Source organism: Mauremys mutica, chromosome 21 (genome assembly GCF_020497125.1).
Source record: "Mauremys mutica isolate MM-2020 ecotype Southern chromosome 21, ASM2049712v1, whole genome shotgun sequence".
Lineage (NCBI taxonomy): Eukaryota > Metazoa > Chordata > Testudines > Geoemydidae > Mauremys > Mauremys mutica.
This window is the reverse complement of record NC_059092.1, coordinates 13,791,649-13,811,628: the sequence shown is the minus strand read 5'-3', so window position 1 is coordinate 13,811,628 and position 19,980 is coordinate 13,791,649. Positions and strand designations below refer to the sequence as shown.

Sequence of the window (19,980 nt, the reverse complement as noted above, 5' to 3'; positions counted from 1 at the left end):
CCTCTGGACAGAGACTTGAGTTTCATATTCTGCTTGCTTGATCTCCCCCCCGCGTTTCCTTTTTTCCATTCATGCTACTGAACCTTGCAGGCCTGGGGAATCTCTTCATCTCAGTTTTCCAGAGGGCTTGTCTGACATCTACTCTGTAGCCTTAAAAGCGTAAAATTGATCTTTCCTCTTTGTGGACCCCTTAGTGAGCCCCTTGACTGTACTGGGCCTGATCCTCAGATGGTGGAAACTGGCAGAGCTGGAGCGAGGCCTTTATGCCTAAAGCAAACCCAACAGCTGCCTGCCTGACAATATGTTTGACCAAAAAGAAAACATTTACTTAGAACCCAGAGCCTCAATGAGCTCCCATAACTTCTAATAAATAAACGGAAGCATCCTTTGTGCCCAGGAATTTATAGCAATAATCGTACCACAGAAAGACCATACCGATAATAATACAGAACCATTGAGCCAGAAAGTCCCCAAAGTGCTTTACAGACTGCAGCAAATGGATTGCTCGGCCACTGCTGAAATGCATCCACCTCTGGGGAGGAAGACAGCACCCAGCCTGTGCCAGACAAGCTAAACAATCATTCATAGGGAGTAAAGGGAACTATTATAAGAAGCTAGGCAGAATGTATGTACCAAGGTTTGAATTTGGCCAAGATATCAGGACCAACACTCTGCTTAGCTTTGTAAAAAGCTCTCTGAGCTCTTCAGTGGGGCAGGAGCTCATCTATCCACATTTTTAATCCAAGCAAGGACACCTCCCACAGAATATGCTGGGGCACTGGCTCAGGACTGACTCACAGGGAAGAATGTCACCTACGGAATTGCCAGCATCGCTTCTGGTAGCAGCAGGCACTTCCTAGCAGACATCCCACCCAGGCACTGAAAGCTTGCCCATGTTGGTGAAATCACATGAGACTGCAAGCTGAAAGAGCAGGGCTGCTCCTACAGATGCTTTCTGTCCATTTTGGAAGCTGTGAGTGCCCCAGAGGCTGAGAGGTGAGTCAGGTTTTTGATCTCTTGCTGCACAATGTTGAAGTGACTGCAGATGAGGAAGTACTGCCCCTGCCTGACATTGCTGTCTATCCGTGGTATTCCTGAAGCACGGCTCACAATGGGATCTATGCACCGGAGACCAATGAAAGGACCTGATCCTTCAAGGGTCTGAATGGGAGGCGTTTCTCGGCCTCACTTCCGACTGATCTCCTGCAGTGCTCCCAGCGGGTGTTCACCCCTTTGCATAATGAGGGTCAGTGACAGCACTGAGGGTGCCCCAAAGGGCCAGACCTTTCCAGTCTCCCCACCCTGTTCCAAAGTATGCGTTGATTTTCATTCACCTAATTTCTCCTCCTCGACATGTTTCCTCTCTCTTTTTATCCTTCCTCCCCCGTGCGACGTCAAAGCAATAGACAAACCCGATGGGCTGATGCTGGGTCATGACAACTGGAAGCAATCTCACCGGGGCTGGTCTATCCTGCCCCATTCAAGCTGGCAGTCCCGGGTCCCCACAGTCATCCCATGAGTGCATTTTGTATTTGGGGGGGTGGGGGGGTCTCACCCAGAGAGAAGAACGGATCGGTCAGGTCATTGGGTGAGCATTGCTATCATTTCACCGCGGGCCCGGGTTCATCTCTGAACATGTTCTGGAATGCTTGCTGGAAATCTTTTACTATAGGGAATCGGTACTGGATTCCCCAGCATGAACACAAGACAGACACTTTAAACAAAGACACGTCACCGAGTTAGGTCTGAACAGAGTTTCCTCTAGCAACGGCTACAATATGTACAACCAAAGAAGTCTGCGTCTCATTCACTCTCTTCAGATTTCTTTCCCATTTGCTGGCCACAATGTCACCGTTGATTTCAGTGAGTCCTGTCTTGCCTGAACAATCCAGTTCATTACACATTGGTGACTTCCAAGCTGCCAAAGCGTCCCAGGCGGCACTGCTCTGGCCTACTTAGCTTCATATCCTCACAGCACTCTTCGTTTTTGAGAGACCCGTAGTCGTCATGGAAATCAGTGTCTTTTCCGCTGAATCCCCTTCCAATTTTCCCCAGGGGAAGCTGCAAATGAAATCAGAGGAACGTGAGGATACTCTCCACCCTTGTATGGAGATTTTTAAGAGCAGGTTAGAAAAACACGTCAGGGATGGTCTAGATAATATTTAGTCCTGCCAGGAGTGCAGGGGACTGGACTAGATGACCTCTCGTCTTGGGGAGAAAGAGACAGGATGCATGATATTGTCATGGAGGGAAGGGGGCACTAGGTCTGCTTAATCAAGAACTGACCCAAAGCTCCTTTAAAATCCACGTACAGTCAGAAGTAGGATTGTAATACGTCATTGCCACAGAGTTCCATATCGCGAGAGCTTCCAGATCCAAATTTGCTCAGTAGACAAAGCAAAGGTTTGGTTCTCTAATTGCCAGCACTGGAAACTCAAATCTGGAATCTGAGGGCATGTCTACTGACTCGGGCTCAGTCTAAGGAGCTATTTAATAGCAGTGTAGACTGGCTCTTGGGCTATGGGACACTGCAAGCGGGGAGGGTCCCAGGCTGGTAGCTCCAGCCTGAGCCCAAATGTCTACACTGCAGTTAAACAGCCCCTTAGCCCGAACCCCATGAGCCCGAGTCACCTGGCACGGGGCAGCCATGGGTTTTTAATTGCAGTGTAGACATACAGCAGACAAGGCTCTTGCCCTCAGGGGTAAGTTGGCATAGCTCCACTGGAGCCAACAGAGTGATGCTGATTTACACCAGCTGGTCCGGAGAGTCAAACCAGTTCTGCCCCTTGCACCAATAGCGTTAATAATGATTCTATAATCAGCATGGCCCCGACACCTGTTGATTCCTGAGGCAGTACCCAATCCAGCTCACTCACCCATAGCTGGACTGGCTGTTGTACAAGGAGACAAGAATGTTTGTTTGAGTGACATCAGCAGGGCTGCATTTGTGTCAAGTAAGAAAAAAGTATTTTTTTTTAAAAAGTGTAGTAATAAGCAGAAAAGTGACTCGAAATCGGGCTCATCTTTACACCACAGATCTGGTTCCCTGAGTCTGTCTTACTGACACAGCTGACGAAAACAGGTTCCTATGGCTTTTGTACGCTTACCTTTGCCCAGCCAATACAGCTGCAGGAGAACAAGGTGGATCTATTCCGGCTCAGGTGTCCTGAATAGAATTTTTAACTAAGTTCTGTCTGCAGGTTCCTCATTGCCAGTCATATCCGCGCACTGCTTGATTGCCAGCTCCCTCGCTGCGGGGCCCGATTCTGCCACTTGTACTCAGGGCACTTCTAGTCAAACTACCCAAATAATGAGGAACCACTCAGCATGAGTAAAGGTAGCAGAATTAGGCCCTCCATTTGCAGGGCTGGCAGTTAGGAATTTATTATTGTTTTGTGCTTATAAACTGGGTGACTAACCCCGAGTCACTGAGCTGTAAAAACCAGGGAAGTTCCAGGGTGGCATTTTTACAGTTACTTTTCGGAGGAGAATCCACCCACACTTTAAAAAAATGGCTTGTCTGATTACAGCCTCACATTAAGGCTTGAAATATGTTTGCCTAGTTTGCATCCTGCGCCATACTTCCAAACAACCACCCTGCAGCTTCCACCAGGGACTCCGCGTTCTCTGTCTGTTGTTCCTAAGGAAGAGGTTGGGAGGGATGGTTTCAGAATCTGTCCTGAAGTCCCCCATTGTTTCCCCTTTAACCCTAAAGACCCAGGGCCAGATCCTCCGTGGGTGTTAATGGTGCTGTACTGATTAAAGTCAATGGCGAGATTTCAGTTTGGATCAGCTGAGATTCCAGCCCTTGTTTCAGGCTGGCCCCGTCTTCTAGCCATCTGGAGTGGCATGGCACATTGCCAGTCAATGGAGTTCATAATACTGGCCAGCAAGGGGCGCTAGAAAGCAACATAAGATACTAACCCTACAAAAGGGCTGAACCAGTGCTCCCTTGAGATCTCTAGAGAAAGCTTTGACTCTTTTGAGCCATTGCACTGGGCTGCCTTAGACTGCTGGCCCAACACCTATGTGTATAAGAGTATTTCTAAATATTTCTAAGACTATTTTAGAGTATTTCTAAGATATATATAGATATGTAGAGACAGATATCTAGAGAGAGTGTGCAAATTTTTAAATGAATGCAATGAATTATTTCATTAGCTCACACATGCCTCTTCTGAGTATCTACATCCCCAGTTATCATGGAGATGAAATGACAATTCCAAGCAGAAAATCAGTCATTTCCAGCTGGGAGAGGGGAGTCATTAGGACTTGGTGATTAAATGGCCCAGCCTATGCAAGTTATAATTGGTTTGTTATTGAGTTACTCATCACATAAATTCCAGGCTTAAAAATGCAAACTTTTCCTGGACACAAAAAGGCTTTTCAGTGCAATTTAATTACCTTAAAGAATATGATTTATAGTCACCCATCTTGCATTATGCTGCTTAATGCCCTTACTCACGCACCTGGTTGATAACTGTTATTAGCATCAGCGGGGGAAAAATGCAGAGGGGTTTACTAGCGCACTCTAGAGTTGTACTGCCTGTCCAGTTTTTCATGGGTCTCTATCTGAACCTCCATAGGCTGTACTGATAGGACCATAAAAGTGAAGCGATAGAACTTCAAAGGGAGAACAGCAGGAAAAGGGGACCTGATCCAGAGTAAGCAGTAATCAAGTCATATTTTCAAAACAGCTCAGGCCCAGATTTTTCAGTCGTGTTTAGTAACCAGTTCGGGCCGTAGTGTCATATTTGCCTCCCCGCCAGCCTCCCCTGTAAAAATGTGAACAGACTTACCCTGCTTGCTTTGCATTTTAAGCTGTTCCCCTCCTCCTTGCTCTGCCTGGTAGCGCTGGAGGAGCGCCTGAGCGAACCCTGTTTGAGGAGAGTCGACATTCCATACCGGTCGCTCTCTAGAACACCTGTAGGGCTGAGCAATGAACAGGCACTCAGCTCACAGCAGTTTTTAATGTGGAGTCAGCAAATGAAAGAGACACGTTCCCAAACCCTTCCAGGGCTGGTTCATCCGATGACCAGTTATAACATGCATCCATGACAGCCAATAATTGAGGCTCAATTGTAACATACATGCTAGGGCAGGATTAACGTGATCTCATGCTGCACAGTGTATTGTGATGGCTGCAGGGATCAAGAAATAATTTCTTCCCCCCTTCTCTGTGTGTAGAGGTGCGTATTTGGCCAAGTGTATGGCATTTTTGCCTTCCTCTCAAGCATCAGGTACTGGTGACTGGCTAAAACTCCCATGAGCCAACCTTGTCTGCTAGAGTCAGGCCCAAAACAAAACTTCAACAAACCCAGTATTTGTGAAAGGCCAGATTCAGAGCCAGACTTTCCACCTGGCCCCGTGTCTATCATGAGATGAACAAAAACCTGGCTCCACATATCCAGAAGCTTCAGAAGAGGTCAGCTCCATCTGTGCTCTGACTTGGAACAGCAAATTCCTGCTTCCCAAAATAATGAACTTCAGCCAATGAACAGCACTCTGGGCTTTCCAGCTGGATATAAATGAGGGTGCATTTGCCAAAGAGAGATTTTACAGGGTGCAGGGAGGAAGACATAACAGGCCCCTTTCCCATCTGTGCCGTGACACAGTCCAGTCCTCTCCATTGCTCGCAGTTCACGTCACCTGCTTCTTGCTGCCATCCAGTCGCTTTCAATTTGCCTTCCCATCAGTCGACACCCTGGCTTTCTACCTCCCAGCAGCCATTCCCGCCCAGTGCCACAGTCCCCGGCAGCCATGTTTTCTTCTCGCTCTGCAGTGTTAGGTGGTGGTGACACAGCGGCACACAGAAATCTTTTTGCTGCTCCTCCGCTCGCTCGAGGGACGCAGGGTCCAAGTAGGGTGACCAGATGTCCCGATTTTATAGGGACAGTCCCGATATTTGGGGCTTTTTTTTATATGGGCTCCTATTACCCCCTACCCCCTGTCCTGATTTTTCACACTTGCTGTCTGGTCACTCTAGGTCCAAGTCAGTCCCTGCACCTGCCTCGCTTTTGTGCCTTTCATGGACACTCCCCTTTTCTTCACACGTGTCATTTGATCTCACAAGCCCATCTCCTGTGGCCAGCAGTGGGCTAGGCTCCATTCTCAGCCACCGTGGGGCCAGGGTCGTTCAGCCTCCCCGCTGTCAATGCACATGCTTTGATTTCACACTACTGCTTGGGAAGTGACTCTTATATCACCAGCCTTTCCGTCTGCCCCTCTGCCTGCTGCCGGCTCACTAGCTGCTATGCTGGTCTTATTCCCTCTCTGCGGGAGGGAGAAACCATTGTTGACAACTCTGGATTCCTCTAATGGGAGAAACAGATTCAGGATGGTGCCTCCTGGCTCCCCCTCTGTGAGGTTCCCCTCAGACACCTCATCATCTCTGATCATCTCGTATCCTGCTTCACCCCTGAACGGGTATAGCCTGGAGAAAGGCAGAGTAAACTTCCTCTCATTGCCACTCTATCCTGAGCTGAAGGGACCATCTCTGAAAATGAGGATGGGAACATTTTCCAGACACATAAGAACAGCCATACTGGGTCAGACCAAAGGTCCATCTAGCCCAATATCCTGTCTGCCAACAGTGGCCAATGCCAGGTGCAACAGAGGGAGTGAACCTAACAGGTAATGATCAGTGATCTCTCTTCTGCTGTCCATCCCACCCTCTGACAAACCGAGGCTAGGGACACCATTCCTTACCCATCCTGGCTAATAGCCATTAATGGGCTTAACTTCCATGAATTTATCCAGTTCTGGCCCTGACCTCTCTGCCTCTTCTACCAGTTGGGACAATGGACTGAAAACCCCCAACTTATTCTATGTAGGTCTCCAAAGACCCAGTAAGATGGTAGCATCTTTAACGTTTCTCCTGACACGTTGGATTTGAGCAGCTGACCTAGCGGTGAAATCCTTCCCATCTCATTAGCAGTGCCATGAGCCATCCTTTGGATAGCTGGTTTTGGTGCCAGGAGGGTGGGCTGTGCCTTTGCCATTCTGGCTGCGTGACAGTAACAGAGCAGTAATCAGGGCAGGCAGAAACATCGCTTTCTAGTGGATGGGTTCTGCAATGTACAATGCTGCCTGCCATCCCCAGCGCAACGCCTTCTGCTGTCAACACGTCTAATTGCTTGTACAATATTGACAGCTACGAAACTCCAGGGCTCCAAATTTGCCTGGGCTCTTTGGGGGTGTGTGTATGTGTGTGCAAACAAAAGCACAATATTTGCACTGTGAACCATCTGTTTTGGGTGAGCCAACTAACCAGAGCCATCTGTATAGTCGGGCCTGCAGAAGCTTGAAATCTCACTGCCTGTGCTGGAAATTTGCAGGAGAATTCCCCTCTCAGCTCTCAACTGGATACTTTGCATAAATCCTGCTTGTGTGGACAGACGTGCCAGGCAGTGAATGAATGCCATACACGCCATGCAGACCCGCGGTGCAGAGGCCTCTACGCTACGTTGCCTAAGGTAACAGACGTCCAACTCAGCCTGTTATAGAAAGTTGTTTGTAAAAGTCAGCAAAAAGAGGCGATAAACAGCCTGATACTAACTGGACTGTTTAGGTTGCAAGAACTGTGCTAAGGGATCTGCAAGGCTCCTCGCAACGTCACAGGGCGGCGTGAGAATGAGCGGAACGATTCTAGAGATGGGTGAAAGGTTTATGTTGGAAAAGAGTGGCATGTATTTCCATTTCCTTGGGCATCGTTGACCTGGGAGGCGGGTGTCACTACATGGATGCTGGGGAAGAGGAAACCATGGACTGCAAGGAGTGAGCTTCACCATAATGGCGGCCACCCTCACCAGCACTTGGGGCCTCAGGATCCACCAGGACACTGTTGGGCCTTCATCATAGTGATCCTGAGAGCCATCCTGACCGGACCAGGCCAGAGAGAGGGAACCAATGACATTACCAGCTGCCCCAGCTTCAGCTCAATTCGGAAAGATGGCTGGCATGTGGGAGACTTTGGTTCCTGCTCTCATTCCCTCTTTCATGTGTAATTTTCCTTCCTCACCTTAATTCTTCTCTTCTCTGTCTCTCCTCTTTCTAAAAATTGTCTGGCTCAGCTGGCCAAGACAACTCCATCTTTGCAACGCTGCTGGAAGCCTGGTGACCAGAAAGACAAGCTAAACGCAATGCCCTAAACAGCCCGTTGCGGGAACAAGCTCGGAGTAGCTGATAAGACATCAGGCAGTGCCTGCATTTTTCCAGCAGCAAAGTTGCAAGTGAAAGTCAGCACCAGAAACAGAAGCTGTATTTTCTAGTTTAGCTGTTCCTTTCTCTCCCGGTGTGCGCGCATGTGTGTTCTGTCTTAAAGAAAACAGGGCTGGACGTCACCAGCAGCAACAATACCCGCTCCACACCACCGCAGCTAACGTCGTCTCTTTTTCACATCCAACAGGACAGTTAATACCCTCTGAAAGACTGTCACGCGGGGGTGTCTTCCTACCAACAAAGACTAAGTACAGCTCAAATGGGTTTTGAACGGGTGGTTGTTACAATCAAAGGAAGCCACGATAATTTGACACAGACTTAGGGTGACCATATTTCCATATGCTGAATACGGGACACCTGGTAAAATTACTCATATTCAAGCGAGTTCAATGGCAGTCAGTCAATCAGAACTACGCTGCATAAACATTCAAATTAACATCAAGTGGACTGAGCCCCTGTTAAAAAGAAATACTGAGTAGCTGGATGCTTTTTATTTACCTTCTTATCTTTAAGGCTTTAGGGTTCACATGGGGAGAGGTGACACACGCACACTCCCATACACCTCTCTCACGGGGGGGCATGGGTGTGTGACTGCCCAACCCGACCCTCCCTTCCTGGGGCTCTCTGCCCTTCATGCCTAGCTGGGCCCCCGGGACGGACCTGCCTCTCCTTGTCCCTGGTGCCACATCTTCCCGAGGCAACAGGTGGTGGGGGGCACACAGGGTCACATGCCCCCCTCCCCAGATTTTGGCCAGAGTGTGGCCAGCAGCGGCCTTTCGGCACGGCGCCGGAGGGAAGGGATAGGAACTGCTTCCAGCCGCAGGGCGGGGGTGGGGGAAAGGGATGACCAGGCCCATGTCTTTGCAGAACTCATCTCTTCCCACCCCCACCCCGCTCCCCTGGGCTGGAAGCAGCTTGTCCCTTCCTGCCCACACAGCGTCGAAAGGCAGCTAACGCCTCCAGGCTGCTGCTGGCCACCAACATAACCCAGCCGCCACCTGTCCCCCGACTACAGCGCGGGCAGGAAGGGGTTAAGCCCTGAGGACGCATTGTGCACCAGGGCCCAGGGAACCTGACTGCAGGGGCTTCAGCGAACCCGGCCAGAGCGGTGGCTCAGCAGAGGAGGGTGCCTGGGGACGGAGCGGGTGAAGAGGGTCCTAAGCCCCTGCCTGGGGGCTGCTGTGGAGCCTGCTGGGTCGGGGTGTGAACCGGCTGGAAATCACTTCCCCCTGCCACTCCAGAGCTTAGCTGAGAGGCGGGGCGGCTTCCCCTTGCCAGCGTGGGGCAGGGCTTTGGCATATGCAGGGCTTGGCTCCTCCTGGCCAGTGCCCCAGGCTGCAGGGTCTGGGCCTTTCCTAGGGCACCAGCTCAGCCAGAGGCGGTGGGGGAAGGAAGGAGCCTGCTGGCCAAGCCGTTGGTGAGCTGAGTGCTCTGCACAGCTCTGGCAGCGGGACGCACCCCGTGGGGGGGAGATGGAGGAAGCGCAGGGCTGGGGGGAGTGACAGGGCAAAGCAGGGAGAGGACAGCAAGTGGGGGAGCATGTAAACGGCCGACGGGTAGGCAGCAGAGGCGACACATAATCGGCTGCTGCCTGGCACCTACCTGCACTCACCAGCCACTGCAGCTCACAGTGCGCTGCCAGTGCCGGCCGGAAACATGCCAGGGGCGGGGCTCTGCTGGCCAAGAGCTGGCATGCAGCAGGGGCTGCGCTGACAGACCAGCAGGGCCCCACGCGCTGCAGCTTTCCAAACCCATCAGCCTTGCACACCCACCCCCATCATCGGCCACTGGACCCCCCACTCACCGCTGGCAACAACGAAGGACGACATTTGCATCCCAGCTGACTCAGACCTCCCCAAAGCACAACAGCCGTGAGAACGGTACAAATGCTTCAATAGATTAGATTGGATCTACACAGTTCACAACAGCTGGCTGTATTCTAGTCTCAGTCGACAATCATTGGGTGTCAGTGTGAATGCTGTGCAAAGACTGATGGGAGAGACCCACCCTTTATGAAACCTCTGGACCGATCAGAACTTTCAGCAGGACCTCAGAGCTCGCCCGCTGTCGATTTATCAGCATTTCATCCATTGGTAGCAGCAGGCACTCAGCTTTTTCCATCTACAAATCAATAGGAGCGAAACACATTCTCTGTGTGGAGGGCCAGCACACGGCTTATGCACCACTTAAATCGCACTTAATCCCTTCAAACTGAGCTTTATCCAATACTTACGTGAGGATCACTGTCTTGGCCAACAACAGATATTGACGCACAGAAGCCTATAGCTGAAAGCACAAGTCTCTACAGTTTGAGCTAAAAAGCCAGATTCTGTAGCAGGGGCTATAACAGACTCATATCCTGTGTGAATTAGGCACACAGGGGGCACATCATAGGCACCGACGAGGGGGTTACACAAGAGACTTGTGCTGGCTTTCTGACAATAGAGAATTTCACACTGGGATTGTAATTCCAAGCCAGTGGTACACAGGACATTATTTCAGAGCTTCAGAGAGTTTAAGACCAGAAGGTAGATCATTAGATCATCCAGCCTGACCCCCTGTATATCGCAGATTATTAAATTTCACCCAGATACCCTTATACTAAGCCCAAATACATTAGTTAGATTAAAGCGTTTCAGTCCCCAGGAGCCAGACGGAAAACAGAGGAAATCGAGATTTTGCCAATGTCTGAAGCCCTGCAATGGCATGGGATGGGTTAGGTGAGCTAAGCCCAAATGATCTCATCAGGCGAACCATGCCCCAGAGGAAAGAAAATACACCTCACAGTCCCTGTCAAGCTCGCCTGGGAAAAATTTCTTCACGACCAGAAATGTGGTGAGCAGTTAGACCCCGAGCACGTGAGCAAGACCACCAGCCACGCATCCAGATACTTAATACTTCAAACTTGTGTCTGTCCATCTCTTCATTTATATAGGACCAATTTATCTTAGATGCCTATATACAAATGCGAGAAGTATGGGTAATAAGCAGGAAGAACTGGAAGTGCTAATAAATAAATACAACTATGACATTGTTGGTATCACTGAAACTTGGTGGGATAATACACATGACTGGAACGTTAGTATGGATGGGTACAGCTTGCTCAGGAAGGATAGACAGGGGAAAGGGAGGTGTTGCCTTATATATTAATAATGTACACACTTGGACTGAGGTGGAGCTGGACATAGGAGACGGAAGTGTTGAGAGTCTCTGGGTTAGGCTAAAAGGGGTAAAAACAAGGGTGATGTCATGCTAGGAGTCTACTACAGGCCACCTAACCAGGTGGAAGAGGCTTCTTTTAAACAACTAACAAAATCATCCAAAGCCCAAGATTTGGTGGTGATGGGGGACTTCAACTGTCCAGATATATGTTGGGAAAATAACACAGCGGGGCACAGACTATCCAATAAGTTCTTGGACTGCATTGCAGACAACTTTTTATTTCAGAAGGTTGACAAAGCTACTGGGGCGAAGCTGTTCTAGATTTGATTTTAACAGATAGGGAGGAACTCGTTGAGAATTTGAAAGTGGAAGGCAGCTTGGGTGAAAGTGATCATGAAATCATAGAGCTCACAATTCCAAGGAAGGGTAGAAGGGAGTACAGCAAAATAGAGATAATGGATTTCAGGAAGGCGGATTTTGGCAAGCTCAGAGAGCTGATAGGTAGTAAGGTCCCATGGGAATCAAGACTGAGGGGAAAAACAAGTGAGGAGAATTGGCAGTATTTCAAAGGGACACTATTAAGGGCCCAAAAGCAAGCTATTCCGCTGGGTAGGAAAGATAGAAAACGTGGCAAAAGACTAGCTTGGCTTAACCACGAGATCTTGCATGATCTAAAAAATAAAAAAAGAGTTGTATAAAAAATGGAAACTAGGACAAATTACAAAGGAGGACTATAGGCAAACAGCACAGGAATGCAGGGGCAAGATTAGAAAGGCAAAGGCACAAAATGAGCTCAAACTAGCTACAGGAATAAAGGGAAACAAGACAACTTTTTATCAATACATTAGAAGCAAGAGGAAGACCAAGGACAGGGTAGGCCTACTGCTCAGTGAGGAGGGAGAAACAGTACCAGGAAACTTGGAAATGGCAGAGAAGCTCAATGACTTCTTTGTTTCTGTCTTCACCGAGAAGTCTGAAGGAATGCCTAACATAGTGAATGCTAATGGGAAGGGGGTAGGTTTGGAAGATAAAATAAAAAAAGAACAAAGTTAAAAATCACTTAGAAAAGTTAGATGCCTGCACGTGAAAGTGGAGAGCTGCCTAATCTTTGTTTGAGGTGTTGCACGTACTCCTTGGAAGCCAGTCTGAAAGTAAAGCTCTCCATAGCTAATCATCATCATAATAATGTCCTGCTCTGAGCCCGTTTGAAGTGCAGCTGGGCCACAGCCAGTGGCGGAGTTAGAGTTAGTGGGGCCCTGGCCCAGCTTCATTTTCGGGGGCCCCCCCCAGGACCCAGCCAAGAAAAAGAACATTCTCTCTTATCTCCCGCCATTTTTCATTCTTTTTTTCTTCATCCTCTTCCTATATAATAAGTAATGGGAGGTAAATGAAAATAAAGTGAGGTACCTTGATTGGGGCAGGGAGTTGGGATGTGGGAGGAAGTTTGGGTGTGGGGTGCAGGCTCTGGGCTGAGGCAGGGGGTTGGGGTGTGGGAGGGGGCCAGGGAGGTGGCTCTTACCTAGGGTGGCGTGGCTCCCAAAGCAACCGGCACCACCCCCTTACAGCACCTCCTAGGTGGGGCAGACCAGGGGGGTCTCCGCGTACCTCTGCCCGCAGGTGCCGCCCTTGCAGCTCCCATTGGCCGTAGTTCCTGGCCAACGGGAGCTGCGGAATTGGCACTCAGGACAGGGGCAGTGCATGGAGATGTCTGCCACAGGGACATGCTGGCCGCTTCCGGGAGTGGCGTGGCGTGAAGGGAGGGAGGGAGAGAAGAAGAGTGGGCAGGGAGCTGCCTTAGCACTGCTGGCACATCTCTGTGTGCCCCTTGTGGGGAGGGGAGCAGTGGGTCTCCATGTGCTGCCCGGGACGGGGGCAGGATGTGGAAACGCTTCCCCCCCACCAGAGGTGTGCAGAGATGTGCCAGAAGCCGTCCGCTTCCGGGAGTGGCTGCACCGCCAGCCAGGACTCAGAGGCAGGTTGTCAGATGAGATTTGTCCTGCATTTTGGGGGGCTCCCCTGTCATTGAGGGCTCCATGCCACCATACAGTCTGTTTCATGGTAAATCTGCTCCTGGGCCCTGCAGCTGTGGAGAGACATTTTTAGAACCTTTGCACAATCTCTTGCAAACTAATTAGGTGACTCTAACCTATTGGACTTGTTCCACAGCAAAGGATCATTTTTTAATGATGTGCCTCTGCTTTCAAACTGAGTGCCTGGAGCGAAAGTTCACCTGAGGTTTGCCAGGTGATAGCAAAGACTGAGCAAAGATCCCTCAGAAGTGATGGGATATCTACAGCTGACAAAGAGTTCACCAGCAAACTGCTAGGTAGCAACTTTGATTGTGTTCTTTTGTACTCTGAGGAAGATTGGTCACTTATTAAGGGACTATGGTTTCATATAAAACCAGGAAAATAACTATATTCATGCAACATTTGGATGAGGTTACAAACACAGAAAAGTCAGGAAACCTAACGTTCTGGCTACCATGGCAACTGTAACTCAGCCGCATTGCGCATGTAAAGTGAACACCACAGGCAGTGGTGGGGGTTGATATCATAATCTGTCACAATTGGACTTAGCTGTCAAAATGGTTCTAGAAATGCTAACTCGAGATCCAGCAGCACTGGCTCTTTCCCACAAGAGTCTCCTTCACCAGCACTGCACAGGATTTGGGAGCATGGGAAAGGCCCTGCGGATCCCACTGGATTTCCATGAAGTAGCATGAGCTCCTGCTGGGATTTGTCCTGGTTGCTACTGTGTAGTCCTGAGGCCACTCTGTTGGACAGAAGAGTGGAACCAGAGTGGCAGAGATTGGTGGTTCCGTTTCAGAGTCCAGGAGCTGCCCCTTCACCCCATCAGTGGGCTCCTTATCTGTCACCCCCAGGTAGTTTCTTGAGCCTTCCATGGGTGTTTCCACAGTAGGATCTGATCTATTTCATGCTTTTTCTTGCTCTGAATACACTTCTGACTTTCAGAAATGTAACTTGGCTGAAGAAGAAAGAAAATGCTCTAGCTGCCATCACCCAGAGTCTGGATTTTGGCGAGGAACTTTTTTAGTTTTTCCTAAGGTTCTTTTGTGCTTGGTGGCGAGATCTTGAGGCCAAAGCCAGATGATCAAGAAAGCAGAGAGCTTTGGAAAATGACATCCAGGACTTTAACACAATGGGGATGTAAGATAAGCACTGAGGTGGTATCATAGCGACAGGAAAACAGAAAGAGTTGAACAGAAGAGTTGAACAGAAGTTGAATGTAGCTTTGCAGAATTAGGAACAGATGGCTAGCGAGGGCTTATGCTGGAGAGAGAAAAAGTGGTGGAAAGTAAGTTGAGAGTTATAAAACACTGAGGAAACCTTATTTGGATACAGATCTTAGCCACTGTAGGCCCATTGCAGCTCAAATATCATAGCAAGGTTCTACAGAGCAAAGCAAACAGTTCCATAGATTAGAAGCCGGGATAGAGATTCATCCTCACTCTGGGTGAAATTTGCTCCTATGCAGACAGCCCACATAAGACCTACACACCTCAGGACAAGACTAAAGTTGTGCATAGACGTTGTGCTGGCCTGCTGCACAGGGTTATGGAAGGTAGCACTTTACCTAGATGAGGTCCATCTAGTCCTGGTCAGAGAGATCCAGTTATGTAAGGATCTCCTCTCCTTAGGGGAGGGTTGGCTGGCGGTATCCCAGAGAGAAAAGAGCTCTGTGTTTTATATATATTGGTAATATGGTGACTTATGGTTATACCACTGAAGAGCCAACCCATGACACCACCATGTCATTCTTTGCCCCCAGCGGTTGGCCCACATAAGTTGGGCTACCAACTAAGGACAAACATCCACTACAAACAGAAGAACTCTCTGGGTAGCTGGGGAAGTATCGCTTTCTTCATCAACAGCCTTATTTTAAACAAAAGAAAGATAAAGAGCCTGAAATTGTGCACAAGGAAGAATGTTGAGTGGAACTCAAGCCGGGTGAAATTGTTCAGACAAAAACTTTTTTTCAGTTAAAAAAATACAGCTTCAGCAATATTGAAACGTTTCGTGAATTCATATTGAGCTGGCCAAATTGTTAATTTCAGAAAGAAAAAAAAAAGACAAATTCCCCAAACAAAATGTTTGATTTTGACATTTTCAGAATGAAACATGTTGATATTTTGGTTTAAAATGACTTTCTGTTCCCAAATTTCCTTTAAATTTATATTAAAACATTTTAAAATGGTGGAATTCAAAATGAATGTTTCATTTTTTCAAAACAAAACATTTAATTCAACCTAAAATGATCTTTTAACTGAAAATTTTGACTACTTTCATTTTTGCTCCAACCCAAAACAATTTTTTCCAACTTTTCCAAATTATCAACAAATTGAAAAATCTGTTATTCACCTAGCTGAAAGTGGACGCACAAGCTGATGCTTCCAGTCATGACATACTGCATGGCCGCTTTGTGACAGCACAAAAGGACTGACTAAGTTAAGGCCATCACATGCATTTTTTATGTTCAAGCACCAATCAGGATTTTAACTGAAGACTTCATAGCTGTGGAGTGATGCACTAATACTGTGCTTTATGGCTCATATGGCCGCTGATTTTAAGTTCATATGCTTCACTGATCAGATGCCCAAATTTCTTCTTGAAATATTTCCTGCTATCTCCCTCTGGCACAATGCTAGGGTTTCACTGCTTGGGTAAGAGATCCTCAGCACCACAATGTTTTTTATTTTTAAGGAGATGGGGGTGGGGTGAGAAATTTTCTTCTGCTTCCCATTGGCAACTAGGTGTGGGAAGAGAGCAATGTACTGGCTGCTGGTTTTACAGGCCTCTAACTGGATGTCTTCTAAAAGCTATGCTCAAGGAATTATTCTGGGGGATATCTCTGGCCTGTGTTATACAGGAGGTCAGATTAGATGATCACAATGATTTCTTCTAGCCTTGGAATCTATAAGAGAAACATAAGCAGCCTGTAGAAATCAACAGAGACCAGTAAGAACCAGCAGAGACCAACTGGAGGGTTCTAATGGAAGCTACTGGAAATGACCACTGGGAAGAGAACTCTCCCCATAGAAAGTGAAAGGAGCTCCTGTGATGTGTCTTTTTATCATTCCACATGGCAACCTGTAAAGAGTTCCCAGCCCATGAGCAGCTGAGTGACAGCTGAGGACCACCCACAGCAGAGGGATGAATTGAGAGCACTACGGTCAATGGATGGATTCTTCTGCTCAGAGGCCTCCTCAAACCAAGTGTCTTAAAAGCCATGAACTGTCCTGATGATTTATTTAGCTGTTTAATATATATAAATATGTACATACTATAATGCTATTTTGCACTGTCATCTGCATATCTCAAAGCAAGTTACAAACATTATTCTCACAACACTCCTGTGAGGTAGGTAAGTATCATTATGGCCACTTTACAGTCAAGTTAAATGACTCACCCAATGTCACAGAGTGAGTCAGTGGCAGAGCAGAAGTAGAACCCAGGAGTCCTGCCTCCCATTTCTCCTGCTGTCATCACCGGAACACACTCCTTCCCTATCTATTTTAATACGTTACTGAAACATGACAAACAGACATATCACCAAGATACATTAACAAGATTGCTTGGAAATAGCACAGACAGCTTCATTATGATTTCAATATTATGAAAAATGTTCAATAACCTTAATTCAAAGACCAGCACACAGCTCCCAAAAACATGTTCAGCTCCCAAAAAAACATGAAAATGGGCTGTGAATGCTGATGAATCCTTAGCAGTCAAAAGTAGGGTGACCAGACAGCAAGTGTGAAAAATCAGGACAGGTGGTGAGGAGTAATAGGAGTCTATATAAGAAAAAGACCCCAAAATCGGGACTGTCCCTATAAAATCTGGACATCTGGTCACCCTAGCTGAAAGGATAATCTACTCCTTTTTGATTTACCAAGCCCCGCCATGTAATTTCCTCCTAGCAGGTCCACACTGTCCCTGGCACCAACGCTCCGCTATGGACAATTCCTCGTGCTCCTGGGGTGCAAAGGTAGAAAAGCAGGTGGTTAGAATGATCTCCGGGGTGATATTTCAGCTGGAATGGTACTGAACACTGTAGACAATAAATAACTTCATTGCTCCCAGACATGAGAGGTAGCAGGTAAGCCTGGTGTCCGCTGGCTTGCCAATGGCATCATGGGAAGAAAGGCTGACAGAAATGTTGTGTTGAGTAGCAGCAATAAGTGAGGCACTGGTGCCCATATCCTACTGATGCCTCTGTGCAACGCTAGGTTGCCTGTCCCTGCTTCATCCTTGGGAATCCCCATCCATTCATGGTGCTTTCAGAATTCACCTGGGTGGGGCCAGGCCTCCTTTTCAAGGCTGTGTGAGGCAATTGCTCATGAAATATGGAATATCAGTTGCCTCTCTCCCCAGTTCAAGCATCGGCCTGCCTGAGGCATTCCAGGGTTTCCTCAGACATCCTTGGGTAGGACTCAGCACAGGAGCCATCTCTTCTGTCCCAGACGGTCCATTGGGCAGGCCGCGCTCAGCAGAGTTTGGCAGTGGAGAGGAACCAGGGGAAGGGTGGGTGATGACTCCCTCTTTTGGTCCATGCAAAGATCAATAGTCTTCGTTATCCCCTCCCCTGCTGCGTTTGGGCTATTTTTAGCTCTAATGGAGGCTCAGTTGATTTAGATTGGGGTGAATGTAGTTGGCAAAATTATCTCTTACTCCCCATGGGTGAAAATCACCTCTGTGCAGCGCTCCCACACAGGACCTAGACACCACCCAAATCCCACTTAAACCCCTAGAGCTTAGCTGTGCCTTGGGTGGTCTGTGTATGATGGTAAATGGGACTTGAGCTTTGGAGTGTTGTGCTGGCCTTTTGCACAGGGGTGAATTTCATCTTATGCCCTCCTCAGACGCCTCCCGCCTCCCTAGTACAGTATTCAAGAATGACTCTCTGTGGAGGCTGCATGCACATATATACGTCGTCTCGAGACTCTGTCCCACTGGGAAAGGACCATGGGCTGGTTTGTGCTTTAGTGGGGAGGGAAGGAGGTGTGTTGTCCTTCTGGCTGTTCGAGTTCTTTAGAGGATTTCTATTTCCGCGGCCGTTTGGCTTTTGCTGCCTGGAGAATTACCTGCTCTTTGAACAGGTCTGTCCTTTTGACAGGAGTTCAGCTCAGCAGCCGCCTCTCGGTGTTTGGAACTGCATTCCGCCTTCTTAAATTCAGTGCAACACAAGAAATACAATGTAACACTCCCCTCCCACGGCTTTCCTTCGAGGATGGCCCCAGGAGCCACTGACTCCATTTTGGGATGGTGGGACTTGTTCCTGAGCTGCTAGAATGATCAGGCCGCAGACATCTAGCATGCAATGGGCTTTACCCAAAGCCCTTTGAAGTCCAGGGACGGTATCCCAATGACTTTCATTGGATGGGCTTTGGATCCGGCCCGACCAGAGTTACATGCTGGTGGCTTAACAAGGAGTCCGCTCCCAGGCTGCTCTGCAGCTGCTTCGGCATCAGAAAGCTGGAGCAGCCCCCCCAGTTGCTGTTCCCTCTGTATGCAGGGGGAAAGGGAGTGAATGGTGGAGCTGTGGCTTGCCAGATCCGCCAGCCTTACCCCCATCTCCTCTCTTAGTCCTACCCCTTCCCCCAAACCTCCCTGCATCTGCAGAGTGCAGAACCATGCAGATGGTGGGCTGCAGACTCCCTGGCTGTGTTCCCACCAGCCCGTCCCCCACATCCCCAGCAGAGCGGCACCATCCCCAGCGAGTCCATGAGAGGAGAAGGGGCAGGAATCCCCCCTCCCCCCCGAGAGCCAGTGAGCGAACGCCGCAAAGGGCCTCACTTGTCTGGGTTAACGATGGCGTTCATCTCCTCTGCCAGGTGCCGCCTCAGGATGTGCTTGCTGTTTGGGATGCCCAGAGCTGTGGCCATGGCTTCTGCATTGAACGTGGGCTCCAGCATCAGCACAGCCCCATGCACGCCACTGTTCATCAGGTTATCCGCATACTCCTAAAAGCAACAACCAGAGCACGGATTTACCTGACAAGAAAGGACACCTCTGGCCCCCTCCTTGGTAGATGCTAAGAAGTCAGCAGGTGCTAGTCACAGCCTCAGCTGCTGGGGGCAGCAGACGGGTTTCTCTATCCTGTATGACCACCATGCCCCAGGTACCCTGTCCATGGTGCAGCTATTTCTATACCAGATGCTTCCGATGCCCACTTGAGATCTGAGTGATAAAGACTGAGCCCTGCCCAGGCAGACTCTTCCCCTCCCTGATGATTGCACCCCTCTCAGCACCAACAAGCCACTTCCCTACAAGCAGGTCCTACCTTCAGGTCGATGTCCCGCACCCACTTGAGCACCCGTTGATTTGTCCAGACAAGCGGATCAACGTTCTGGGTCTCACAGCGAGCCCGCCGTTCTTGCAGAACCTACACACAACGACGCTGACATTACTGCCCTCTCCTTATTCGGATCCCTCCTAACGTCTCACGTCTTCCGCAAAGACCAGAACTGTGCCCTCTTCGGCCTTTGGAGAGCCTAATCCGGAAGTCCCATCCGCTGGGATCTTGGCCAGTCAGAGGGGAGGAAGGGAACTACCAGCTCAGTATATTATTTGAGAC

General features: G+C 48.9%; 1 protein-coding gene across 3 annotated transcripts in view; it reads right to left on the bottom strand.

Annotated features, from left to right (window-relative positions):
* Nucleotides 1–222: 222 nt before the first annotated feature.
* The window catches only part of KAZN (kazrin, periplakin interacting protein), a 723,135-nt gene continuing 703,377 nt past the window's right edge, over nucleotides 223–19,980 (bottom strand). For all 3 annotated transcript variants that reach the window (XM_044996289.1, XM_044996291.1, XM_044996290.1), the window contains 4 exons: nucleotides 19,687–19,788; nucleotides 19,200–19,366; nucleotides 4,800–4,932; nucleotides 223–2,061 (listed from right to left, as the gene is read on the bottom strand). In XM_044996289.1, coding sequence (XP_044852224.1) covers nucleotides 1,897–2,061; nucleotides 4,800–4,932; nucleotides 19,200–19,366; nucleotides 19,687–19,788 — 567 coding nt within the window. In that variant the 3' untranslated portion in view covers nucleotides 223–1,896. The remainder of the gene's footprint in view (nucleotides 2,062–4,799; nucleotides 4,933–19,199; nucleotides 19,367–19,686; nucleotides 19,789–19,980) is intronic.